Source organism: Bos taurus, chromosome 11 (genome assembly GCF_002263795.3).
Source record: "Bos taurus isolate L1 Dominette 01449 registration number 42190680 breed Hereford chromosome 11, ARS-UCD2.0, whole genome shotgun sequence".
Lineage (NCBI taxonomy): Eukaryota > Metazoa > Chordata > Mammalia > Artiodactyla > Bovidae > Bos > Bos taurus.
In genome coordinates, this window is record NC_037338.1 from 54,911,423 (window position 1) to 54,937,379 (window position 25,957).

Consider the following 25,957-nt stretch of genomic DNA (forward strand, 5'->3'; position numbering starts at 1 on the left):
TGTAGCCTGCCTATGGGATTTTCCAGACAAGAATACTGGAGTGGATTGCCATCCTTCTGTCTGGCTTCATCTACAAAGCATTAAGTTACAATTTCCAGTGATGATGAGTTCTGTTTATTTTCACTTCCTTCCACAACCTCATGCTCAAGTGCTCAAAACCTCAATAGTTCCTAAGGGCTTTCTAATGGGTTCATTTGGTGGTTAAAATTTTTTTCCCAGCTTATCAAAAACCTATGTAACTTCATTCACTGGGGCAGGGCAGTGGGGGGGTACTTAACACAGGCAAATTGGAATAACTAATTGATTTTTTTTTCAACATAACCAATCTCTTTTTTAGATGGGTGATTTAGATGCAGCAAAGGCCATCCTATTTTAAAAACTCCAGGAACTAGAAAGGAGCCTGCTGCTGCTGCTAAGTCGCTTCAGATGTGTCCGACTCTGTGCAACCCCATGGACTGCAGCCCACCAGGATCCTCCATCCATGGGATTTTCCAGGCAAGAGTACTGGAGTGGGGTGCCATCGCCTTCTCTGAGAAAGGAGCCTAGGTCTACTTAAATAATCTTTCAGGTTTCTAATATCTCAATCAGAAAGTTATGTCTTCCCCCCAAATCCCTTGACTCAGTGTCTTGAAATAATGTGCACAGCAGAGACAAATTTTCAAGAGGGTGTTACAATCACAGTTGCAGAGATGATTGAAAGCTCAAAGGGCCAAGGAGAGCATTTGAAACACAGACCCATGACACTTGCAAGATATTCCTCATCTCATCTTGTTCTCTTCCTTCACTATCTTGTAAGGGCCTGTTTGTGATTACCTGAGACGGAAAGGAAGTCATCCACCGAGGTGATGTCATCCACAGCCTCTGTCAGCACTCGAACTTGCTTTTCCCACTGGTCCTTGAAAACGTCCATGTTGTCTTGAGCAACTTTGCTCTGTGGCCGGGCAGCCAATGTGAGAGCAGCATTGATGACCTATTTGTTAGAAATAATCCATGGACATGAGGATTACACTCATCAAAACAGGAACAAGCAAGTCAAAGACCATGTTGAAACCCTGGACCTTGCAGCTTCCGCAGATAAGGGGATTCTTGGTATTTGGGAGGACAATCAAAACATGAAAGATGGAGTAGGTTATCAAATACTAGTCTTTGTTTGCTCTTCTCTTTTTAAGATATAGGTTGCCAAAAGTGTATATTGAACCAAGTCTTTTTAGCACAGATGGGGCAGAGATATAACTCTTGTTCTCCACATACAAGCATATAATTTTGTGAGGGAGATGAAGTGAATAGATATGGAGTGTTGAAATAACAATTCAAGACAGAAAAAGTCAATAGGGGTGGAAAAGACAAAAATCACTACAGTAATTTTGGAGAGACTGGAGCAATTAGCAGTTCTTTTTGAGAAAGGCAGAACCTGAAATGGTCCATGACTGATGGGTAGCACTTTCCAGGGAGAGGAAAATGGACAAGGCAAGGAATGAGTGACATGAAGGCTGGAGTGCACAAGATCCAAAATATCAGCTGTGGAAACAAAGTGAATGAGGCTTACCTGAGGACACAAGCTGTCAATCTGAGTGGCTGCCATCCGAACTAATTTCACCCCTTCCTCATTGTTGGAGATGGAACAGGCCAAATTGGCAACCTGTATTGAAGAGGATTGAAGTGAAAATGATGTTAGGGCAAAGGGGAAATAGGCTGCTGTGTGACTTTGCACCTTCCCTGGAGAGTGCCACATCCAGGAGAATCCTTTCATAAAGAAGATAAAGGGACCCTTTTGTGTTCAACCAAATATTACTCAGCCTTATGCCAGTAGGCATTTCTGCCAGAAGAACAAGGTGTTAATAACAAGTCATTGCTTCAAGATTCTTGAGTACACACAATAATGCATTTTAACTGGGCTCTTCTTAACTCTCTTCCTCTCCATCTATACTCTCACTTGAACCTCCTAAGGCTCATTATTAGGTGCAGGTCACTGTGATTTTGGCCACGTCAGTACTAAATTCTGAACAGTGAGAGAGATGCCGTGGGCGATACTTTTGATTTGAGACTCAAAGTAAACTAAAAACCAGAGTCCGTTACCCCCAAAGAACCCAGGATCTGCCTGGTACAGTCTGTAGGGAAGATGTCAGTCCACCAGGAGTCAACTCAAATGCTTTCAGGGGCTAGGGAAGTCTGAGAAGTGTGCAAAAGGGCTAGTATAGTCCAAAAGGCAATGGAGGAATTAGAACATGCAGGTCTAGTATAAAGGCATTCAGATTTGGTATTTTAAACATATTATATCAGCCAAAACAGCTAAAGTGGATTCAAATTCCTAGGTCAAGCGTTTCAATGTGTGTCATTCCTTTTCTTCAAGGAGTTAGAATTGGTAATACAAGGTCAGATTGACTGGACAAGGTCAACAACACATAAAGTGATGATCAAAACGCTGAATGTCTCATGAAGCTAGTGTCAAGAGAACAGGAAGGTGGGGATTAGAAGGGACAAAGGAGAAGGGAAGGGCTGCCAGGGCTGGGAGCAGGAGGGCCAGTAGAGCAAGTGATTAGCAGACAGAACCCTTGGGAGCCTCCTGGCCACCTGCCTTTGTGTCTGCTCACTTCTGCCTTTCAAAACCAGATCACTTCCCTATTACACCCTTAACGCCCTGGTGGATTCGAATGCACTGTGCAAGCATATAGCATCTAATGTGAAAGAACCATCACTGTAGAGCAGAGGAGGAGCACACAACTGAGATCACTAGGCTCAACCATTAGCCAGTTCTGTTAAGTCACGTCACATTAGGAGGACCGTTTCCTTATCAGCAAAAGGAGATGGATAAAATAGTGATACTAGGGGTATATTTCAAGTTTATCCCAGTGAGAATATACCCTATGAGAAACCACAGATTAAGGTCCAGAAGTTATCACATCATTTCTTACATTTTACAGTTTACCTTAGATTCTTCAGATAATGTTCATTATGTTACTTAGTTTTCAAAGAGAAAGACAAATATGCCTTATTATACTCATTCACAGGATACTAAACCCCCAGGGTATGAGGAAGTTCCTTGGAGGCAGAGCAAAAATTAATAATGCAACTTCTTAATTTCTTTTTGTTATATTGTCTCCACTCTGCTTTTTTTATTAATCTTTCTTATATTTATATTCTAGTGAATTTTTATATTCCAAATGCCAGAATAACTGTGTGGCATAGAATCGGTGCTCAATACATGTTTACTGAATTAAAGAATAGCCTTTTAATAGCTTTTAAAAAATTGTATATAGTGATTTGGAATACATAATAAGTTAAAGATGCTCTTAAAGTTGTTAGTCCTTTAATTTGGCTGGACAAATTTTCACATTACCTTCTAGCACATGCTTTCCAACACCATGGAGCTAAACAAAGGCTCCCATATTCTGGTCCATTGTTTGAGACCAGAATGCAGTGACCCTGTCCATGATGACATGAGAAATCAGGATGATGTGATGAATTTTCCAGAAAGATATATGCATATAATTTAAAATTCTGTCTTTTAAATGCTTTGCATTTCCTCTGTTGAAAATCCTTTCATTTTATGAAATGATGATTTGGATGATGCTTTTGTTTGCTCTTTATCATTCTTGCTTGGTATGTAATAGAGACCTAAAGTTACACTTTTGCATTGCAGTGAATAATTTCTAGAACTTGGCATATAACTCTATATAAGGACAACAACATGAAAACATTTAAATGCTCCTAGAATCAGGTCTTGGGTAATATTTGTTTGCATCTTTGTAAGATGAAAAATAAGAAAATGCCAGCACTCTCAATGAGATAAAGGTAGTAAACCAAGTATTCAATGTCTATTGACCTAAAAATATTAATAAATAGGAAAGAGAACCATATATTATGTATCTTTTGATGGAATGATATAACACTACCTATGAAACAGTCTTACCAAAAGCAACAACAACAACAACAACAAAAACATAAAAATGATCAGTCTTAGGATAAATTCTCAATTTACAGAAATCCAAGGGACAAACATGTAAAATAAAACCACGTGGATGCACTCGTGAAAATCCTAATGGTAATAACTAGTGGAAAAATGTCAGACTTCTGTGGATCCTGAATAGGGCAAATAAACCATTACATAATCATAAATATGTAGGTGAATTTATATATATGTACATTGTAAAACAAAGAAATTTAAATATTGACTAAATATTGGATGATATTACAGAGTTAGTGTTTTAAAATACTCTAGCAATACTTGTTATTTTATTTAAAGTGTCCATAGCTTAATGAAGTGATAGATTTGAGATTTGTTTCACAGTTTTTTAGAGTAAAGGAAAGGGGTGGAGGTATAGAAAAAATAAGACTGGCTATTAGCTCATAATGGTTGAAGTCGGGTGATAGTATATGATGGTTTATTATATATGCTCTACTGTTGGATATGCTTGAAATTTTCCACAATAAAAAGTTTTTTTTTTAAAGTAGTAACTGCAATCTATTATAACACCAGTTCCGGTAAAATTCTTTTCGGTATTTATGCAAGGTTCAAGGGAGCCCAGTATGAGTCAAGGAGAAGCCTGAGTGTGGTTTGGAGGTAAGGCTTGCAGACAACAGAAGAGTCCCATCCTGGAGAAGGGAATATGGTAATGGACATATAAGCCACAGAGGTGGCTCTCCAGAGCACACAGTCTCCTGCATGTGTTGGTGGCAGGTCCCCAGGCAAAAACTGATCTTGGTAACAGACTGGGCTCCTCACATCTCCTATGTGAGGGAAATGCCAATCAGTAACATCCATTGTCATATGTATATATATGCTTCTCTTTGTGTATCTTTTGAAATTCACTCAGTCGTGTCCGACTCTTTGTGACCCTGTGGACTGTAGCCCACCAGACTCCTCTGTCCATGGGATTCTCCAGGCAAGAATACTGGAGTGGGTTGCCATTTCCTCCTCCAGGGGATCTTCCTGACCCAGGGATCAAACTCAGGTCTCCTGCAGTGCAGGCAGACGCTTTAACCTCTGAGCCAACGGGGAAGCCCTTAATAAATTCTATTATAGCTCAAATCTAATGTGAGAGCCTCACTGCCCAAAAGAATCTTAGTAAGGAGAATAGTGCTAGCAACACAGCAAAAATAAAGAGCTGGTAACTACCAATAATGCTTTAATTATTTATTCTTTTTAGCTTATTAATCTGTAAATCCTAAAGTCTGGCAGCCTCTACTCTGCAATATACACCTGCTGCTTTTTTGTTCAGTCGCTCATTCATACCTGATTCTTTGCAGCCCCAAGGACTACAGCACACCAAGCTCCCCTATCCTTCACTATCTCCCAGAGTTTGCTAAAATTCATGTCCATTGAGTCAGTGATGCCATCCAACCATCTCATCCTCTGTCACCCTCTTCTCCTTCAGCCCTCAGTCTTTCCCAGCATCAGGATCTTTTCCAGTGAGTTGGCTCTTTGTATCAGGTAGCCAAAGCATTGGAGCTTCAGCATCGATCTTCTAATGAATATTCAGGACTGATTTCCTTTAGGATTGACTGGTTGGATCTCCTTGCAGTCCAAGGGACTCTCAGGAGTTTTCTCCAGTACCACAATTCAAAAGCATCAGTTCCTCGGCACTCAGTCTTCTTTATGGCCCAACTCTCACATACATACATGACTACTGGAAAAACCATAGCTTTGATTATATGGACCTTAGTCAGCAACATGATATCTCTGCTTTTTAATACACTGTCTAGGTTTGTCACAGCTTTTCTTCCAAGGAACAAGCATCTTTCATGGCTGCAGTCACTGTCTGCAGTGACTCTGGAGCCCAAGAAAAGAAAATCTGCCACTGCTTCCACTTTTCCCCTTTCTGTTTGCCATGAAGTGATGGAACTAGATGCCATGATCTTGGTTTTTTGAATGTTGAGTTTGAAACTGGTGTTTTTACCCTCTAAGTCCACTTAAAATCAGAATTTCATTTGCCATGTATTCTAAACACCCTCAAAATATTTCCAACATGATGCTAAGAATTTTACTATCTCCAAAGGCAGGCTTGTGTATTTTAAATTGGTTATAGACTTAATCAAAATCCTTATCTTTCTTATTTTCTTTTGGCTTACCTTTATGCTTCTCACTGGACTCACTGACATAGTGGTGCCTCTGAATATGGTTTTATATATTGTAATTTTGAGAATTCTGGCATCCAGCACTAAGTTTCAGTCTAGAGGTAACTGCCAATCAATAACACAGTTTTAAATGCCAGTGAATATTTTAACACGAGTACAAGACTACTGCACACAGTAGAAACTTAATGATTGATTTAATCCATTGAAGGTGGGCATGGCAACCCACTCCAGTATTCTTGCCTGGAGAATCCCATGGACAGAGGAGCCTGGCAGGCTACAGTCCATAGGGTCACAAAGAGTGTCCAACGTGCACTCACACACATACACATACCTATTCTTTAACTACAGTACTTATGTTATCAGAAACTCTCTAGTGAAATAAAATGTCCTATTTTTCAAAGCACAATATTTTCTCCTTTAATAAAATTAGCATGATAGTCTTCCTAAGGAGATGGGAAAGGGAAGGGAATAATAGACCAGAATCAGTAGACATTTGAAAAAAATTAATGAGTAAAAAAATAAACTGTAAATCAAAACTGAGTGATATGGTTGTATTTACTAGAATTTCAAAACCTGCTCAAATCAACTAAACAGATAACATTTACAGTCTGGAGCTGGCCTCTGCTTTCTCTACTTCTGAATTGTTTACAACTTAGCTCGGCAACAAGAGTCAATTGCCTTCCTAGGAGCTCAGAAAACAAAGTCAATCATCAACTATTAAATGTTGGGCTATTTAGATTGATTTGTGATTTCTGGAAGTAACTAGGCCGTGAGTAAAGGTGGCATAGCTCCTTGGTGAGCTAATGGTACTAAATTTCCCAAGACTCTCAGGAAGGAAGCCCTCCTCCCTGAGTTCTGAAAGCATAATGGATTTGGGTGAGTAAAAGCTGCAAAGACTGAGTCAAGTCTTCTATACTTGACTTAGTGGCTTAATAACTGGTTATCTTGGAGTATAGAAGGACGTTTAGCAGCGTTCACTAAATCGTATGCCGCTGACTACAGGAGCTTTAAGGGTTCCGGAAAAAAAAAATGCCCAGTAGTTCTGGCTGGGAATCAATAAGATATCTTACCTCTCCACATCATGGAGAGGTAAGATATCCATCTTACGATACTTTTCTGATTGCCTGCTTAGCACAATTTCATGGGCTCAAGTTCAAAGACTCGGATACTTTTTGCTCTTCTGGAGCTACACAGTGTAAACAGGTGGGGCAAACAATGATATCATTAGCAGTTTTAGAAAGACAATAAACTAGCAGGGAGAGCTGATGCTGATTCTCCAAAGAAAGTAACTTGCTCCTTAAACAGAATCTGTATAATTAGCATCCGTTTCCCAGCCCTTTAATCATCACCTTGGCTGACCAAAAACAGAGTAGAGATACTCCAGGGACACAGATGGCAGAGTTAAAACTGACAAAATCAGAAATGTGTGGAGCCCTCATAAAAATATATTATGACTATTTTAAGTGTCTACTTCCCTGGCTCAGACGGTAAAAGCATCTGCCTACAATGAGGGAGACCCAGGTTTGATCCCTGGGTCGGGAAGATCCCCTGGAGAAGGAAATGGCAACCCACTCCAGTGCTCTTGCCTGGAAAATCCCATGGATGGAGAAGCCTGGTGGGCTACAGTCTGTGGGGTCACAAAGAGTCAGACATGACTGACTTCACTTCACTATTTAAAATGCAAGATGATTTTAATCAAACACTCATCAATAAACACTCCACAGCTCAAATTCCTGATGAACAGAACATCACAGCCATCAAATCTATCTGTTTGATTTTATTCCTTGTTGATCTATTTGATTTATTATTTTTTATTTCCAAATTTTTATTGGAGTATGTGTGTGCATACTCAGTTGTGTCCAATTCTTTGCAACCCCATGGACTATAGGCAGCCAGGCTCCTCTTGTCCATGGGACTTTCTAGGCAAGAATACTGGAGTGGGTTACCATTTCCTCTTCCAGGGCATCTTCCCAACCGAGGGACTGAACCCATGTCTCTCGTGTATACTGCCTTAGCAGGCAGCTTCTTTACCACTAGCACCACCTATGAAGCCCTTATTGGAGTACAATGCTATGATACTTTCTGCTGTACAGCAAAGTGAATCAGCCATACATATACATACATCCATTCTTTTTAAAATGCTTTTCCCATATAGACCATAGTCCATATAGGAGTACTGTGAAGAGCTCCCTGTGCTACACAGTCTGTCTTTGTTGCCTATCTATTTATATACACTGTGTATGTGTTAATCCCAAGTTTCTAATTTATCTCCCTGTCCCCAGCTTTGCTCTTGGTAACCATATGTTTGTTTTATATGTCTGTGAGTCTGCTTTTGCTTTGTAAATAAGTTCATTAGTATCATTTCTTAAAATTCCACATATTAGTAAAATTATATGATATTTGTCTTTCTCTGAGAAAATTGTGGGTTTGTGGGGACCCACACAAGAGAATGTAGTTCCGTCTCAAAAATACCATAGCTTTGTTTGAACACTTAACAAGAAAATCAAAATACCTGGAAGGCTGTGCCTTAATTAGACATTTAAAATCTCTGCTAATATAGTTTTTAGGCATTTAACTCCAAAGTGATATGAGGTGCATCAGAAAGACAAGAACATTTTCTTATTTTCTGGTCCTGGAAATCAAATTACATTTTTAAATATTTGTAATTCTGTTCAGTTCCAGACACCAGCACATATTCAGTGCATTCAACCCCCCCCCATGCTTTATCATTTCATTAATTTTTACAGCTTCAAGTATCATATGGGTGTTTTTAAGAAGAACCTACTTTTGAAATAAAGCAGAATAGCAATTCACAGGTTTATAAAGCACTTGTTTCTCGAGTTAATATTTCATTATCATCATAAATTTGAGTATAACATGAATCTATTTACTATTAAAGGGGAATTTATGGAATTTCCAATCCCCACAGTCACATGGTCATATAAAATCATAAAGAGAAGAGACGGTGATGCAAATTCCAGGCAAATGTTATTCTCTATGCAATCATCTCAATGAAGAGTGCTATGGTCTCAATCTGAAGATTTACTCCGTTACCTGTCCTAATACTATTAGGACACAAAATGCTGTTCATATATACCTATCCTGAATAGAATTTTAAGGTTTATGCAAGACATACCTCTTATATTACAGTTGGAGAATATTTTAATTCAGTTAAGAGACAAAACAATATACTTATGAACTTCCTGGACACAGTAGATTTACTGGCCACCTTCACAGCTTGATTGGAAGAGAGCCCAAAAGGACTGGTTGCCCCAGAAAATGTTTGCAGAAGTGTCTCTCTTTCATGCTGACATATTATAAAATCCTTTTAAAATATAGCTGCTTCAGACCAAGATGAGTTTATCAACCAGATTATCAGTAACTGAGTTTCTGAAGGACTGAGGAGGCTTAGGCAACAGGGAAAATTTGATCAGAGAAGGATGGCTCAGGAGAGGTTGGCAGCTGAGGGCGGCTTGAAGACACAGGAGGGGAGAAAATGGGAAACACTTTTTTTTGCTTTTGTTTTAAAGGACCTCATCATCTCTTTAACAAGTGGTGCTGGGAAAACTGGTCAATCACTTGTAAAAGAATGAAACTAGAACACTTTCTAACACCATACACAAAAATAAACTCAAAATGGATTAAAGATCTAAACGTAAGACCAGAAACTATACAACTCCTAGAGGAGAACATAGGCAATACACTCTCCGACATAAATCACAGCAGGATCCTCTATGACCCACCTCCCAGAATATCGGAAATAAAAGCAAAAATAAACAAATGGGACCTAATTAAACTTAAAAGCTTCTGCACAACAAAGGAAACTATAAGCAAGGTGAAAAGACAGCCTTCAGAATGGGAGAAAATAATAGCAAATGAAGCAACTGACAAACAACTAATCTCAAAAATATACAAGCAACTCCTGCAGCTCAATTCCAGAAAAATAAATGACCCAATCAAAAAATGGCCCAAAGAACTAAATAGACATTTCTCCAAAGAAGACATACAGATGGCTAACAAACACATGAAAAGATGCTCAACATAACTCATCATCAGAGAAATGCAAATGAAAACCTCAATGAGGTACCATTTCACGCCAGTCAGAATGGCTGCGATCCAAAAGTCTACAAGCAATACATGCTGGAGAGGGTGTGGAGAAAAGGGAACCCTCTTACACTGTTGGTGGGAATGCAAACTAGTACAGCCACTGTGGAGAACAGTGTGGAGATTCTTTAAAAAACTGGAAATAGAACTGCCTTATGACCCAGCAATCTCACTGCTGGGCATACACACTGAGGAAACCAGAATTGAAAGAGACACGTGTACCCCAATGTTCATCGCAGCACTGTTTATAATAGTCAGGACATGGAAGCAACCTAGATGTCCATCAGCAGATGAATGGATAAGAAAGCTGTGGTACATATACACAATGGAGTATTACTCAGCCATTAAAAAGAATACATTTGAATCCGTTCTAATGAGGTGGATGAAACTGTAGCCTATTATACAGAGTGAAGTAAGCCAGAAGGAAAAACACCAATACAGTATACTAATGCATATATATGGAATTTAGAAGGATGGTAACAATAACCCTGTATGCGAGACAGCAAAAGAGACACAGATGTATAGAATAGTCTTTTGGACTCTGTGGGAGAGGGAGAGGGTGGGATGATTTGGAAGAATGGTATTGAAACATGTATAATATCATATATGAAACAAATTGCCAGTCCAAATTCGATGCGTGATACTGGTTGCTTGGGGCTGGTGCACTGGGATGACCCAGAGGGATGGTACAGGGAGGGAGGAAGGAGGGGGGTTCAGGATGGGGAACACATGTATACCTGTGGTGGATTCATGTTGATGTATGGCAAAACCAATACAATATTGTAAAGTAATTAACCTCCAATTAATATAAATAAATTTATATTTAAAAAATTAAAAAAGGACCTCATTAAAGCATCTGATGCTCTTGATTATTCTATACATTTTTAGTGTTTAACACTGTATGATGGTCAAGAACCTCGATCCTGGAGGCACGCAGCCTGAGGTTTACATCTTGACAACAAGCAAGGTGCTTTGTCTATATTAGCCTCAGTCTTTTCAACTGTAAAACAAACCAGTACTCACAGATAATAGACAACAAACTAGAGGTTACCAGTGGGGGGAGGGAAAGGGGAGATAGAAGTGGTGGGGTAAAAAGTACAAATTATTAAGTTTAAAATAATCTACAAGGATATACTGTATAACACTGGAAATAAAACCAATATTTTACAATAATTATAAATAGACTGTAACCTTTGAAAATTATAAATCACTATATTGTATACCTGTAACATATAATTGGAGAGCAATAATATTTCAATTAAAATGCTTCTATTTTGTAAATAAAGTCATTTGTATCATTTTTTAAGATTCCTTATATAAGGAAAATCATATGATATTTGTCTTTCTCTGTCTGACTTAACTTCACTTAGTATGAGAAACAGACGCACAGAGTTAGAGAATGAATTTACAATTACCAGAGGGAAAGCAGGGGGAGAGACAGATTGGGAGTTTGGGATTAACATGTACACACTACTGTTTTTTGTTTTTTTTTTGCAAAGATTTTTTTTCTTTTATTTGACACCAAAACACAAGCAACAAAACAAAATCAAATGGGGCTACATCAAACTTCTGCACAGCACAAAGACATCAGTAGTCTGATTTGTCACTCTACTGTATTTAAAACAGACAACCAACAAGGACCTACTGTAAAAAAAAAAATGTTAATAAAAACAAACGTACTGGTGATAAGGTTGAAATGAAAAATGATTAGAGTTCTTAACCCAGCATCCTGCAAAGATTTGACAAATGTTATTGTCATACTGTGCATTAAATTGAAAGTCCAATTTAAAATAAATTAAATACTTTAAAAATACCAATCACTAATGTATTCAGCCATTCAAATATTGAGTAGCCTAGATGTGCGGGATACTGAAGATACAGAGGTGATCAAATTAAATACTATTTATATTCCCTAGAGAAGCTCATGTTTAAATTAGACAAGTATATACACTTTATAGTTCACATAGTGAAGACTACAACAAAGGAAATAAAATGGAAGCAATGACAGAGGTCAACATTATGAATGATCATTGATTGCACCCTTCAGTTAAAATTTTTATAAAGTTGCAATCTTAGTATGTACCTTTGTATCACTGTTCAGTCTCTTACATTGCAAATACTTTTCAAAGTCTATATACTTGTAGTTAATTTTTTTTATAATTTAATAACATCCCCAAATGTTTCTGCTTTATTATTTGGCAAGTCATTTCCCTGTTGCCATCCATTTAAAGGACTCTCCAGTGTTTGCTATTAACAAAAACAGAGTAACATATATCTTCAGGCATCCAATTTTTGCTCCTGTCAGAAGTGGACTTTTTGGGTCAGGGAAATATGATACTCATTTACATATGGCCATGTGCTTGCTGAAAGGTCCCCACAAGGCAAGATTTACTAATTCTCCAGTGTCACCAGCCTTACATCCTACACTCCTCAATACTGTTTCTCCTTGCCTTTTCGACCACCACTTAACCACCAACCTTCTTTCTACAAACCACAAGTGTAAATCAGGACTGCTTAAAAAGTCTCTTCATGGTTTCCCAGCTACACTGTAAATTCTTGCAGGATGGAAGCCTCTATTATACCTAGCAAATAGATGGGATCGCAGGTGTGTGTGTGTGTGTGTGTGTGTGTGTGTGTGTGTGTGTGTTAGTCGCTCAATCACTCAGTCATGTCTGACTCATTGCAACCCCATGGGCTGTAGCCCACCAGGCTCCTCTGTCCATGGAATTCTCCGGTCAAGAATACTGGAGTGAGTAGCCATTCCCTTCTCCAGAGGATCTTCCCAACCCAAGGATCGAACACACATCTCCTTCAGTGCAGGCGGATTCTTTACCATCAGAGCCACCACGGAAGCCCTGAGATCAATAAAGGTCAGATCAGATCAGTCACTCAGTCATGTCTGACTCTTCGCAACCCCATGAATTGCAGCACGCCAGGCCTCCCTGTCCATCACCAACTCCTGGAGTTCACCCAGACTCACGTCCATTGAGTCAGTGATGCTAGCCAGCCATCTCATCTTCTGTCATCCCCTTCTCCTCTTGCCCCCAATCCCTTCCAGCATCAGTCTTTTCCAATGAGTCAACTCTTCGCATGAGGTGGCCAAAGTACTGGAGTTTCAGCTTTAGCATCATTCCTTCCAAAGAAATCCCAGGGCTGATCTCCTTCAGAATGGACTGGTCGGATCTCCTTGCAGTCCAAGGGACTCTCAAGAGTCTTCTCCAACACCACAGTTCAAAAGCATCAATTCTTCAGCGCTCAGCCTTCTTCACAGTCCAACTCTCACATCCATACATGTCCATATAAAGTAGACATGACTGAGCAACTGAACAGCAACAACAAATCCCACCAATTCCCTTTATGTGGTATAAAGTAGAACCCCATTCAACTTGTCATAATCTAGTCATACCAAGGAGGGCCCCAAGTTCTATGATCTGGAATTTGGCCCAGTTGTCTGGGCCATCCTTTCTGTACTTCATCATCAAACTGGCATTCAGATGCTAAGACCAAATGAAACTTATACCACATCCTGCCACACGGTGCTGAGAAGCAATTTCTTCCTGGTCCCACTGGTCTTTGTACCCTGGCTGGTACTTTGATGTCTCTGAGAACACAAATTCGCATTCCTAGGGCTCCTCAGGGATGCAGAACAGCCTGTGCTCCAAGTACACACATACCACTAGCAAATGCTGTTTGCATGCCTCTGCCCAAATTAAAGTGATCAGTCTGCCCTGGTGACTCTAATGAAGGTAATCACCAGCTCACATTCTCATGAACAAATTGATGTGCCCACTTTGTAGCTGAATCACTCAGCATAAATCTATGCCCTTCATACATAAAAGCCACAGTAGCTTAAACCAATGCAATAAAGCATCACCTAATGTCTTCTTGATGCCTGTTCATCAATAATGTGGTTGTGTGAAAAGGATAGAAGAGACTTAGAGTGTGTTATGTAAAGTCTTGCAATAAATGCAATACTCTTTTAATTATTGTAGGCCTTCTGGGATTTTGTTTTCTCAGTCCATTTACTGAGGAATTAAATTATCACTCTCTACTACTATTTGGTCTCTCAGAGTCCCATATAAGTAAATAAAATCTTAACCTATTTCCAGTGAATAAAACATCATGACCTTCACAGATGTGAAATGAATCCCTCCTTGCCTGTGAGTGGGGCCAGAGCTCCAGGTTCTGACTATAGCAGTGGAGAAGAGATGTGCTAAATTACCCAGAACTTGACTTTTAGGAGGAGCCAGGTAGTGTCTGAAGCAGATTCAGATAATAAATGAGTACAGCTACTCTCTATAGCTTCAGTTCAGTTCAGTTCAGGTGCTCAGTCGTGTCCAACTCTTTGCATCCCCATGAACCGCAGCACGCCAGGCCTCCCTGTCCATCACCAATTCCTGGAGTCCACCCAAACCCATGTACATCGAGTCGATGATGCCATCCAACCATCTCATCCTCTGTCGTCCCCTTCTCCTGCCCTCAGTCTTTCCCAGCATCAGGGTCTTTGCCAATGAGTCAGCTCTTCGCATCAAGTGGCCAAAGTATTGGAGTTTCAGCTTCAACATCAGTCCTTCCAATGAACACCCAGGACTGATCTCCTTTAGGATGGACTTGTTGGATCTCCTTGCAGTCCAAGGGACTCTCAAGAGTCTTCTCCAACACCACAGTTCAAAAGCATCAATTCTTCGGCATTCAACTTTCTTGACAGCCCAACTCTCACATCCATACATGACCACTGGAAAAACCATAGCCTTCCCATTTTCCAGGGCTTTTCCCACCCATACTTTGCCTAAAGTGTTAGTATCTCAATCGTGTCCAACTCTTTGCTACCCATGGCCTGTAGCTCACTAGGTTCCTCTGTCCATGGAATTCTCCAGGAAAGAAAATTGGAGTAGGTAGCCTTTCCCTTCTCCAGAAGATCTTCCCAACCCAGGGATTGGAACTGGGCCTCCCACATTGCAGGCAGATTCTCTACCATTTGAGCCAGCAGGGAAACCAGGTGGTAATCCAAGTCCCTCAGTCATCATAGAGGAAAAGATAGATAGCGCTCAATGTTTGCTGTCCCTCATGTTCATTCAACAATGTAGACAAGGCCATCCATGTGTAGAAGCATGCTCAAACGCCCTCCCGCTTCCACATGTTTATGCTCATCCTTGTTCTACTTTCTTTACCTGCCTTCATACTCTGGTTCCTGATACCTGATTCAAGTTCTCCTTTGCATAACACCTATGAGTATTTTTTTTTTTTCCTGAGCTATTCAACATCATCAGTGAGTGGATATACTCTCCCTCATTTTCATTACAGCTGCAGCTATGATAGCTTTTTCTTAGCTCTGTCCTGACACACAGCTAAATTCTCCTGATTGCATGCATAGGCAAAGTTTTTACAAGTCTCTCCCAACGTGGAGAGTCCCTTGAGGAAGGCGCAGCAATGTCTTCCTTCTATGGGCCACAAGCTGTACAGATGTCTACAAACATACCAGTGCCTCGCTCTGCTTTGAAATCAAACACACTTCTATGATGTCCAGAGAACAGGACAGAGTTGTGCCAGAGAGGGCAGCAGAGTTAGTTCGTGTGACCTGGGAACCATCTCTGAAAGGAACCTGCCACATGGAGTGCCTTTCCTTCTAAGGTGACCTTCAAGAAATCACCTCCACTTTGTTGGTCAATAGATTCAGCCATCACAGTCCAGTGCTGTAACCAGGCTTGAACTCCAGTTGCTGACCATTTTCATCTGTGCGCCATCAGGAGACGACAGCCACGGGTATGTGGAAGGAGCAACTGTCCTTGCAAAAGTGCATGTGGGTTCCCAGCCAAGGTTACGCTCATAACCAAGACTCAAAGGAATAGGCTGAGCACACAATGCCCTTCACGTGTGCCTCGGCTTAGTGACTTTCTACCAGAGGACTGTTTTTTGCTATCATCCTCTGTGAGTCACCTTTTTCCCTGAGCTGAATCAGTCATCTGGGTGAATGGTCAGTCAGCCTGACCTTTCAATCTGCTACATAATAAAGCTAAAGATGGCCTTCTGAGGAATCGTCCCAGAGAAAAGCAAACCAGGAGGCAATTCTACGCATCTTCTTGTTTCTGTTTAGTTTTATGCTTTTGGGGCTAGCTGATTATTTAATGATTGCCTTTTGCCTGAAATATGCTCCACATTAATTTTTTCCCATGGGATCCAGGTTTAGCAAACATAGTCACTGTGGGAACACCAATAATATTGTGAATGTACATACAGAGAAAGGGAGAGAGAGAAAGAGAGCTATGAAGATATTTCATTTATGAAAATGCACTTGGTTAAGTAAGCGATAGTTATAATTACTATTTTAACATTCCCTGAAGCCTAGGAAAATTCTTAACTTTTGAAGGATTTAATACATACATTTCACAGAGAATATCTGATACATACTGATATATAGTGGAGAAGAAAATGGCAATTCACTCCAATATTCTTGACTGGAGAATCCCCTGGACAGAGGAACCTGGTAGGCTAATCCATGGGGTTGCAAAAGAATTGCACACGATTGAAGTGACTTAGCACTGATACCTAGGTGTACATTTTTTCCTTGGCAATATTTAATGATGAAATATGAGTAACAATCTATGTGTGTGCATGCTCAATCACTCGGACGTGACTGACTCTTTGTGACCCCACGGTGTAGCCCACCAGGCTCCTCTGTCCATGAGATTTTCCAAGGGGAGGCCTTACAAATAGCTGTGAAAATAAGAGAAGCGAACAGCAAATGAGAAAAGGAAAGATATAAACATCTGAATGCAGAGTTCCAAAGAATAGCAAGAAGAGATAAGAAAGCCTTCTTCAGCGATCAATGCAAAGAAATAGAGGAAAACAACAGAATGAGAAAGACTAGGGATTTCTTCAAGAAAATCAGAGATACCAAAGGAACATTTCATGCAAAGATGAGCTCGATAAAGGACAGAAATGGTATGGACCTAACAGAAGCAGAAGATATTAAGAGGAGATGGCAAGAATACACAGAAGAACTGTACAAAAAAGATCTTCACAACCCAGATAATCACGATGGTGTGATCACTCACCTAGAGCCAGACATCCTGGAACGTGAAATGAAGTGGGCCTTAGAAAGCATCACTACGAACAAAGCTAGTGGAGGTGATGGAATTCCAGTTGAGCTATTTCCAAGATGATGCTATGAAAGTGCTACACTCAATATACCAGCAAATTTGGAAAACCCAGCAATGGCCATAGGACTGGAAAAGGTCAGTTTTCATTCCAATCCCAAAGAAAGGCAATGCCAAAGAATGCTCAAACTACCACACAGTTGCACTCATCTCACACGCTAGTAAAGTAATGCTCAAAATTCTCCAAGCCAGGCTTCAGCAATATGTGAACAGTGAACTTCTTGATGTTCAAGCTGGTTTTAGAAAAGACAGAGGAACCAGAGATCAAATTGCCAACATCTGCTGGATCATAGAAAAAGCAAGAGAGTTCCAGAAAAACATGCATTTCTGCTTTATTGACTATGCCAAAGCCTTTGACTGTGTGGATCACAATAAACTGTAGAAAATTCTGAAAGAGATGGGAATACCAGACCACCTGATCTGCCTCTTGAAAATCTGTATGCAGGTCAGGAAGCAACAGTTAGAACTTGACATGGAACAACAGACTGGTTCCAAATAGGAAAAGGAGTTCGTCAAGGCTGTATATATTCACCCTGTTTATTTAACTTATATGCAGAGTACATCATGAGAAATGCTGGACTGGAAGAAACACAAGCTGGAATCAAGATTGCCGGGAGAAATATCAATAACTTCAGATATGCAGATGACACCACCCTTATGGCAGAAAGTGAAGAGGAACTAAAAAGCCTCTTGATGAAAGTGAAAGTGGAGAGTGAAAAAGTTGGCTTAAAGCTCAACATTCAGAAAACGAAGATCATGGCATCCGGTCCCATCACTTCATGGGAAATAGATGGGGAAACAGTCGAAACAGTGTCAGACTTTATTTTTCTGGGCTCCAAAATCACTGCAGATGGTGACTGCAGCCATGAAATTAAAAGACACTTACTCCTTGGAAGGAAAGTTATGACCAATCTAGATAGCATATTGAAAAGCAAAGACATTACTTTGCCAACAAAGGTCCATCTAGTCAAGGCTATGGTTTTTCCTGTGGTCATGTATGGATGTGAGAGTTGGACTGTGAAGAAGGTTGAGCGCCGAAGAATTGATGCTTTTGAACTGTGGTGTTGGAGAAGACTCTTGAGAGTCCCTTGGACTGCAAGGAGATCCAACCAGTCCATTCTGAAGGAGATCAGCCCTGGGATTTCTTTGGAAGGAATGATGCTAAAGCTGAAACTCCAGTACTTTGGCCACTTCATGCGAAGAGTTGACTCATTGGAAAAGACTCTGATGCTGGGAGGGATGGGGGCAGGATGAGAAGGGGACGACAGAGGATGAGATGGCTGGATGGCATCACTGACTCGATGGACATGAGTCTGGGTGAACTCCGGGAGTTGGTGATGGACAGGGAGGCCTGGCGTGCTGTGATTCATGGGGTCGCAAAGGGTCGGACACGACTGAGCAACTGATCTGATCTGATCTGATGCTGGAGTGGGTTTACAATCTCTGCCCATGGGCCAAATGTAGTCAGTGGCTTGTTTCCATATGGTCTTCAAGTTAAGAATATCACACACACAAATGTGAGACACTATCTGTTCACAAAGCCTAAAATATGTACTGCTGCTGCTGCTGCTGCTGCTGTTGCTAAGTCGCTTCAGTCATGTCTGACTCTGTGCAACCCCATAGATGGCAGCTCACCAGGCTTCCCCATCCATGGGATTTTTCAGGCAAGAGTACTGGAGTGGGTTGCCATTGCCTTCTCCGAAATACGTACTCCTCTTAATAAAAGTTTGCTAATCCCTTGAATATCATATATATTCTGGTGTTTCTCAGTTTGTGGACTAGGATGTGAATGGTGCTAAGTATCCCAGTTCTGAAAGCCTTTGCCTGTCTTCAGTGAGGCCCTTTGTGCTCCTACGATTTCCCAAGCTCTTCTCCAGTGACGGTCTTCAAAGGCAAGGACCTTTTTATTCCTCATCCTTTCATGTACTTATAGTTACCTAAACTCTGTTACATCACTCATCATTTCACCAGATATAACTTTTCCAAAAATCCAATCTATCCCATGGGACTAAAGAGCTGCTAAATTTGAGAATGTTCCAAAGAATATGTCCAAGACTTTTAAGGGAATTCACAAAGAATCAGTGCAAAGAGCATGTTGGAAGCAGAATTTCTAGAATATGGGCAAAACTCCCAAAGGGTAGACTTGGAAGAAAAACAGCACTCATTTGGATGAATATGCTTCATATTAGCAGCATAATAATGTGGTTGTAACTTCTATGTGCCAGGACACATTAGATCCATAATAAAGCCTAAAGGGTGGAGTCTAGCTCACTGTTTCAGACTGAGAGATGATGGAATGGAGTTTTACTTCTCAAACCACTCTCTACAGGCTAGTACACTTGTTTTACCTTTTTAAAAGAAATATCCCTATATCACCACTTTTTCAAATCTACAGAATTAAAGAGCCTGAGATTTTTTTTTAACACTTTAATTAAAGAAGCCAAATTACTTATTATTCATGATTATTCTGGGTACAAGTGAGACCCTGTGATTTGACACCAAAAGCACATTTTCCTGGCCACTCAGGAAGCTGAAATCAAGTGGGTCGTACTGTTCACAGATTCTTTCCTCTGAAATGCAGACATGTGCACACATAATAACCATATTCTCGTATCTTCCACCACTAAAGTTATAAGGCTGACAAGAGGAGAATAAAATATATATAGTTCTTTAAACCCAGGATTCTTAGAGAAGTTTATATTTACATATCCAGGGAGCCCTAGATATATGAATAATGCTTAAGATACGTCCTTTTCTTTATTGGGTTATAATTGCTTTATAATGTCATGTTAGTCTCTGCTGTACAATGCAATGAATACATATGTATACATAGATCCCCTCCCTCTTGGACCTTCCTCCCACCTTGCCATCCCACCCCTCTAGGTAATCACAGGGCACCAATCTGAGCTTCCTGTGCTTTACAGTAGGTTCCCACTAGCTATTTTACACATGGTAATGTAAATACATCAATCCTAATCTCCCAATTCACTCACTCCCACTTCCTCCCCCATATCTACATGCCCATTCTCTATGTCTGCATCTCTATTCCTGTCCTGGAATCAGGTTCATCTGTATCATTTTTCTAGATTCCACATACATGAATCGATAGTAATATTTGTTCTTCTCTTTCTGACTTACTCTGTATGACAGTTTCAACATTCCTAATTTCATTCAATTCTCACAATGCTTAGAATAGCACACGAAGAGTTAAAATGTGTTAATTGTGTATTTTCTTACAAAGATTTATATGCATTTTCTCATTATATCTTCACAAAACTTTATGAGGTAGGTAATATTATTGGTCCATTTCATAGATGAGGAAACTAAGGCCCAGAGAGGCTCAGGAGCTTCCTTATTGGTCATGTAACAGTAAGCAGGAAAATTAAGTTTGACCTCCCACAACCACACTCTAACTCCAGAGCATAGTCAACAAAATCCTACATGATGCTTATATGTTGCTCACCAAAAACCCTAAAAATGGGTAACAATTTGTTTCCAATTTACATATGATGAAACTAAGAAGCTGAGAAGGACTTCCCTGGCAGTCCAGTGGTTAAGACTCAGGGCTGATTCCTGGTGATAACTCAGTTGGTAAAGAATCCGCCTGCAATGCAGGAGACCCTGGTTTGATCCCTGGGTTGGGAAGATCCCCTGGAGAAGGGAAATGCTACCACTCCAGTATTCTGGCCTGGAGAATTCCATGGACTGTATAATCCATGGGGTCGCAAAAAGTCAGACATGACTGAGCAACTTTAACTTTCAGGGAGCTAAGACCCCATATGCCTCACAACCAAAAATCCAAAACATAAAACAGAAATAATATTGTAACAAATTCAATGAAGTCTTTAAAAATGGTCCACATTTTTAAAAAAATCTTTTAAAAAAGGGGTTAAGAGACAGAATAAGTAGCTTGCCTAGGTAATACAGCCAATAATGCCAGAGCTGGAGTCTATTTCCAGGCCCTATCTCTCTCTCTCTCACACACACACACACACAATTACATATAAAATACATATCACAATTGCACCCTCCGCAATCCTGACAATGGAAAAGGCCATCATTCTCTTTATAGATAACTGAGAGCCAATGAGGCAGGCTTCCAACACTAAGTTAAAGTTACCTTAAGAGGAATGTAGGAAAAGCTGGCGTAATGAGGGTGATGAGTATGTCTCCAGAATAATACCTCTGTACAGGAAATGCATTTTGCGAGCAATAGGCTCGCAATAGGCTACAATAGGAAAGAAAATATAATTTGATACTAAGGGTAGAGAGCACATTGGAGAAAGAAGATTGGAAAGTCAGGCTTGGTTGATTTCAGAGTTTTGCCTAAGGCCAGACCCGCTCTGGAAGTTTACTCAGATATAAGGGCAGGAGCCAGAGTCCCTGAACTTGACCATGGTATTATTTCCCTTTTACTTTGCAGACATGAGAAAGGAGGTCACCAACACGGGATGGAGGGGTTGGCCTGAATATAGCCCATTCAGACTGGAAAAACATTGACCAAACTCGTCCTCCAACAAAGCCTTCAGGGACAGGCTCCTGCTCCCAGGAAAGGGCTCTCCTGTGGGCACCCTGAGCCCATCTGACCAGGCCAGGCAGGAGAGGGCTCCTGAGTGGGGTTCTGAAGTACAATTCAGCAAGCTGCAAAGCAAGTCTCTGGCAAGCTTACTTCTCTAGGTGAAGAGAGTCTCTGAAAGCTAAGTCAGGTCCAACTCTTTCTGACACTATGGTCCATAGCCCACCAGGCTCCTCAGTCCATGGGATTTCTCAAGTAAGAATACTAGAGTGGGTTGTCACTTCCTACTTCAGGGGATCTTCCTGACTCAGGGATTGAACCCACATCTCCTGTTTGGCAGGCGGATTCTTTACCATTGAGGCATCAGAGAAGCCCTAGGTAAAGAGAAAGAAGATAGCAAGAGTCACTCTAAGAAATACAGTTGTGCAATCAGGCTGGAGCCAGAAGAAGCCAGAGTTAATGACAGTCAATTGCCTGACATTGGCTTCATTCATTTGCTCAACACATTCAATCAATCACATGGCAGGTTTTGCCAAGTCAAGCAAAAGGAAAGAGAGAGTCATCATTGCTGCATTTAAATAAATCTAATTGGATGAGCCAGGAAATAACAGAACAGATAGAGTGAAATATAAATGGTAAGGGGCTTCCCAAGTGGCACTAGTGGTAAAGAACCTGCCTGACAATGCATGAAATGTGAGACGTGGGTTGGATCCCTGGGTCAGGAAAATCCACTGGAGGAGGGCATGGCAACCCATTCCAGTATTCTTGCCTGGAGAATCCCAATGGACAGAGGACCCTGGTGGGCTACAGTCCATAGGGTTGCACAGAGTCGGACAAGACTGAAACGACTAAGCATGCATGCACACACAAATTGTAAAAGCCAGATGGAGTCGAAGCACAAAGTTGGAGAGGGAGACTAATTTTGTCTGGGAGGGCTTGTAGAGATGGGGGTTATTCAGGAAATGCTTCAATGATACAAGTCCACAGGGAGCTCTACTCAATAGTTTGTGATAACCTATATGGGCAAAGAATCTGCAAAAGAATGAACATATGTATATGCATAGCTGAATCACTTTGCTTTATACTTGAAACTAACACAATATTGTAAATCAAATGCATTCTTATAAAATTTAAAAAAATCTTAATATATTTCAGATTTATCAAAAATAGGGGAAAAAATAATACAAGTCCAAAGACTTTCATAAAGCAGACGGTAAGGTGGGGGGAGATGGAAAGAGCAAGGGCAGAGGGAAGGCATTCCAGAAAGAAGGAACAATGTGAGCCTGGTCCAAGGAGCCTGGGGTATTTGGAGATTTGCAAGCAGTTCATGAAGACTGTGTAAGGAGATGGTCTGCAGGTAATACAGCTGGCAGTGGAAGTCAGAGCCAGAGATGGAGTAATCTGACCTTCCTCTCAAGGCAGTGGAGAGAGCTTTAGGAGGTGAGTGATGATTAGAGAGATGTTTTAAGAAGAGCATTTGGGCCCCTATTTGGAAGATGAACTGGAGGAGAATGAGACAGAGCAGGGGTCTGCCTATAGAACTGCATCCTTATGGAAAGGATAAGGTGCATCTAGTTATACAAGATACAAGAGCACAAAGTACATGGAGGTCATTGCACAGGATACAGCTTCATGACCCCTGTTTTATAGATGAGGACATGAGACCCAGAGAGGTTAAGTTCATCTCCCATAATCTCCCAGCTGGTCAGATTGAGAGCCAGGACTAATCTGTGGTCTATTTCCCTACAGGTCCACCTTCACCTGAAGGCCTGCAATCCCCACCAACAGTTACCCTTTGGCTAAGACAATACAGACGGGAATTGGCAACTCCTAAGGGCCAAAGTCAATATGCCCTATTTTATGCTTTTTGCTCACCTTTCTCCTTCTCTCTCTCTACCTCACCAAAGGCCAAGTTCAATGATCCAGGAAACCTTTTCTGATGAACCCCATATAGGCTAATATGATCTTCCCTCTCCTCTGAGATCTTGCAATGATAGTTTTTAAAATTAGTCTCAAATTTGATTTTTTAATTTAATTTTATTTTTAATTGGAGGATAATTTTATAATATTGTGATTAGCATGAATCAGCCATAGGGATACATATATTCCTCCCTCTTACTGTATGACACAGGGAATCCAAAGCCAGTGCTCTGTGACAACCTAAAGGGGTGGGATCGGGAGGGAGGTGGGAGGAAGGTTCAAGGTTGATTATACTAAAACTGCTCTCCTCTGAGAAGAGCTTGCCTTCCCAATTGTATTATCTGATTCCGAAAGGCAGGCAGCAACCCCTTCCTCCCCTGTATTGACCTCAGCAGGAAATACGGCACTGACAACTCAACAGGGGCCAAGCCTTCTGCCTGCAAGCTTCTCGCTACAGGACTTGTGCCACTCACACCCTCACAACAGGAAGAACTCACCTTGGAGGCCAGACCCTTCCCACACACAGAATTGCAATATAAAGAGCCCTGCTGTGGCATGAACACTGTCATTGAAGTTTACTTTCAGCAGTAGGAGCCGACATCCCCTATCTTCCTCTCTCGATCTCGACCTGATAACTTGCTCTTCACACAGCCCTGCCATTATCACCAAATCACTAACATTTTCCTCCTTTAGCTTCTCTTTTCCACTCTCCAGTCACTCACACTGAGTTTTTCCTCTCAGTTGACAGCTCCAATGTATACATGTTTTTTGACTCTCTTCAAAGTTGCTTCTCTCTGCTCAGTAGAAACCACCTAATATTTACTCAGCCTTTGTCACATTTACACCTTAGCTTTCATTTCTGCTCTCCCATTCAGCCTGCTTGAGATGTTTGGGATTACTCAAACCGTGTTTTTTTTTTTTTTTCCATTAGAAAGTTCTTCCTGTTCCTTGTTAGGTATGGTACCGTGATGATTCTCAACATTCCCCCTTTAAATGATCTCATTCGCTGTTGTGATCTTCACAGTTTTCATCTTTGAGTTGAAAATACCCAAATAATCCATTGTCCCAATCTCTTTCTTACATTCTTCCTGTAACTTTCTTGGTTGAATTGCTTCAAAAATATGGCCTCAAATCACCTGGAAATTATAGTTCCACCAAAAAATTGGTTCCCCTCTCACTTTTTTCCTGTTCAATTTCACTATCAGCTAATGGCACGTGCATGTGTGCTAAGTCGCGCCAGTCGTGTTCAACTCTTTGTGACCCCAGGGACTATAGCCTATCAGGTTCCTCTATCCATGGGATTCTCCAGGCGAGAATAATGGAGTGGGTTGCCATGCCCTCCTCCAGGGGATCTTTCCAACCCAGGGACTGAACCCGAGTCTCTTATATGTCCTGCACTGGTGGGCAGGTTCTTTACCACTAGCTTTACCTGGGAAGTCCATCAGTTAGTGATACAGGCATCTCTAATTTAGGATCAAAAACTAAGACTCTTTTTTAAAATTTTATTTTATTTTTTTACTTTTACTTTTAAATTTATTTTTAGTTGAATAATTGCTTTACAGTATTGTGTTGGTTTCTGCCATACATCAACATGAATCAGCCATAGGTATGCATATGTCTCCACCCTTTTGAAACTCCCTCCCACCTCCCATCCCATCCCACCCCTCTAGGTTGTCAAAAAGCACTGGTTTGAGCTCCCTGAGTCATACAGCTATTTGTACTGGCTATCTATTTTATATATAGTAATGTAGATATTTTTCCATTCTTAGTACATATACAAATTCTGTTCCCTTTAATTTCAATCTGTCTCCAACCTAATTCCTTCTGAATTCCTTTACCACTTCCCTACTTCAAATCTTTATTACCTTGCACATGTCACAGGGCATATATACTTAAAGCAACTTGACTTTTTGGTTTTGCTCTCTTCATTTATTCTTTGGGGCTAGTTCTTCCTTTCCCCTGCTTTTTCTGGTCATTCTAAAGTAAGACAATCTCAACTCAGTTATTCACTATAGAATTTTCTTATTACTCATGTAATACATTACCATAAAACTAGTGGATTTAAACAACCCAACTACTGTCTGACACTTCAGAAGGTAGGTTGGAAGTTTGAGATGGATCTCACTGGGCTAAAATCAAGGAGTCAGCAAGGCTGACTTGAGCCCCCAGGAAGAATCCATTTCCT

At 40.7% G+C, this 25,957-nt stretch overlaps 1 protein-coding gene across 5 annotated transcripts in view; it reads right to left on the reverse strand.

Annotated features, from left to right (window-relative positions):
* The window catches only part of CTNNA2 (catenin alpha 2), a 1,361,081-nt gene that overhangs the window by 112,328 nt on the left and 1,222,796 nt on the right, over positions 1-25,957 (reverse strand). For all 5 annotated transcript variants that reach the window (NM_001372104.1, XM_010810060.3, XM_010810059.3 and 2 more), the window contains 2 exons: positions 1,547-1,639; positions 814-970 (listed from right to left, as the gene is read on the reverse strand). In NM_001372104.1, coding sequence (NP_001359033.1) covers positions 814-970; positions 1,547-1,639 — 250 coding nt within the window. The remainder of the gene's footprint in view (positions 1-813; positions 971-1,546; positions 1,640-25,957) is intronic.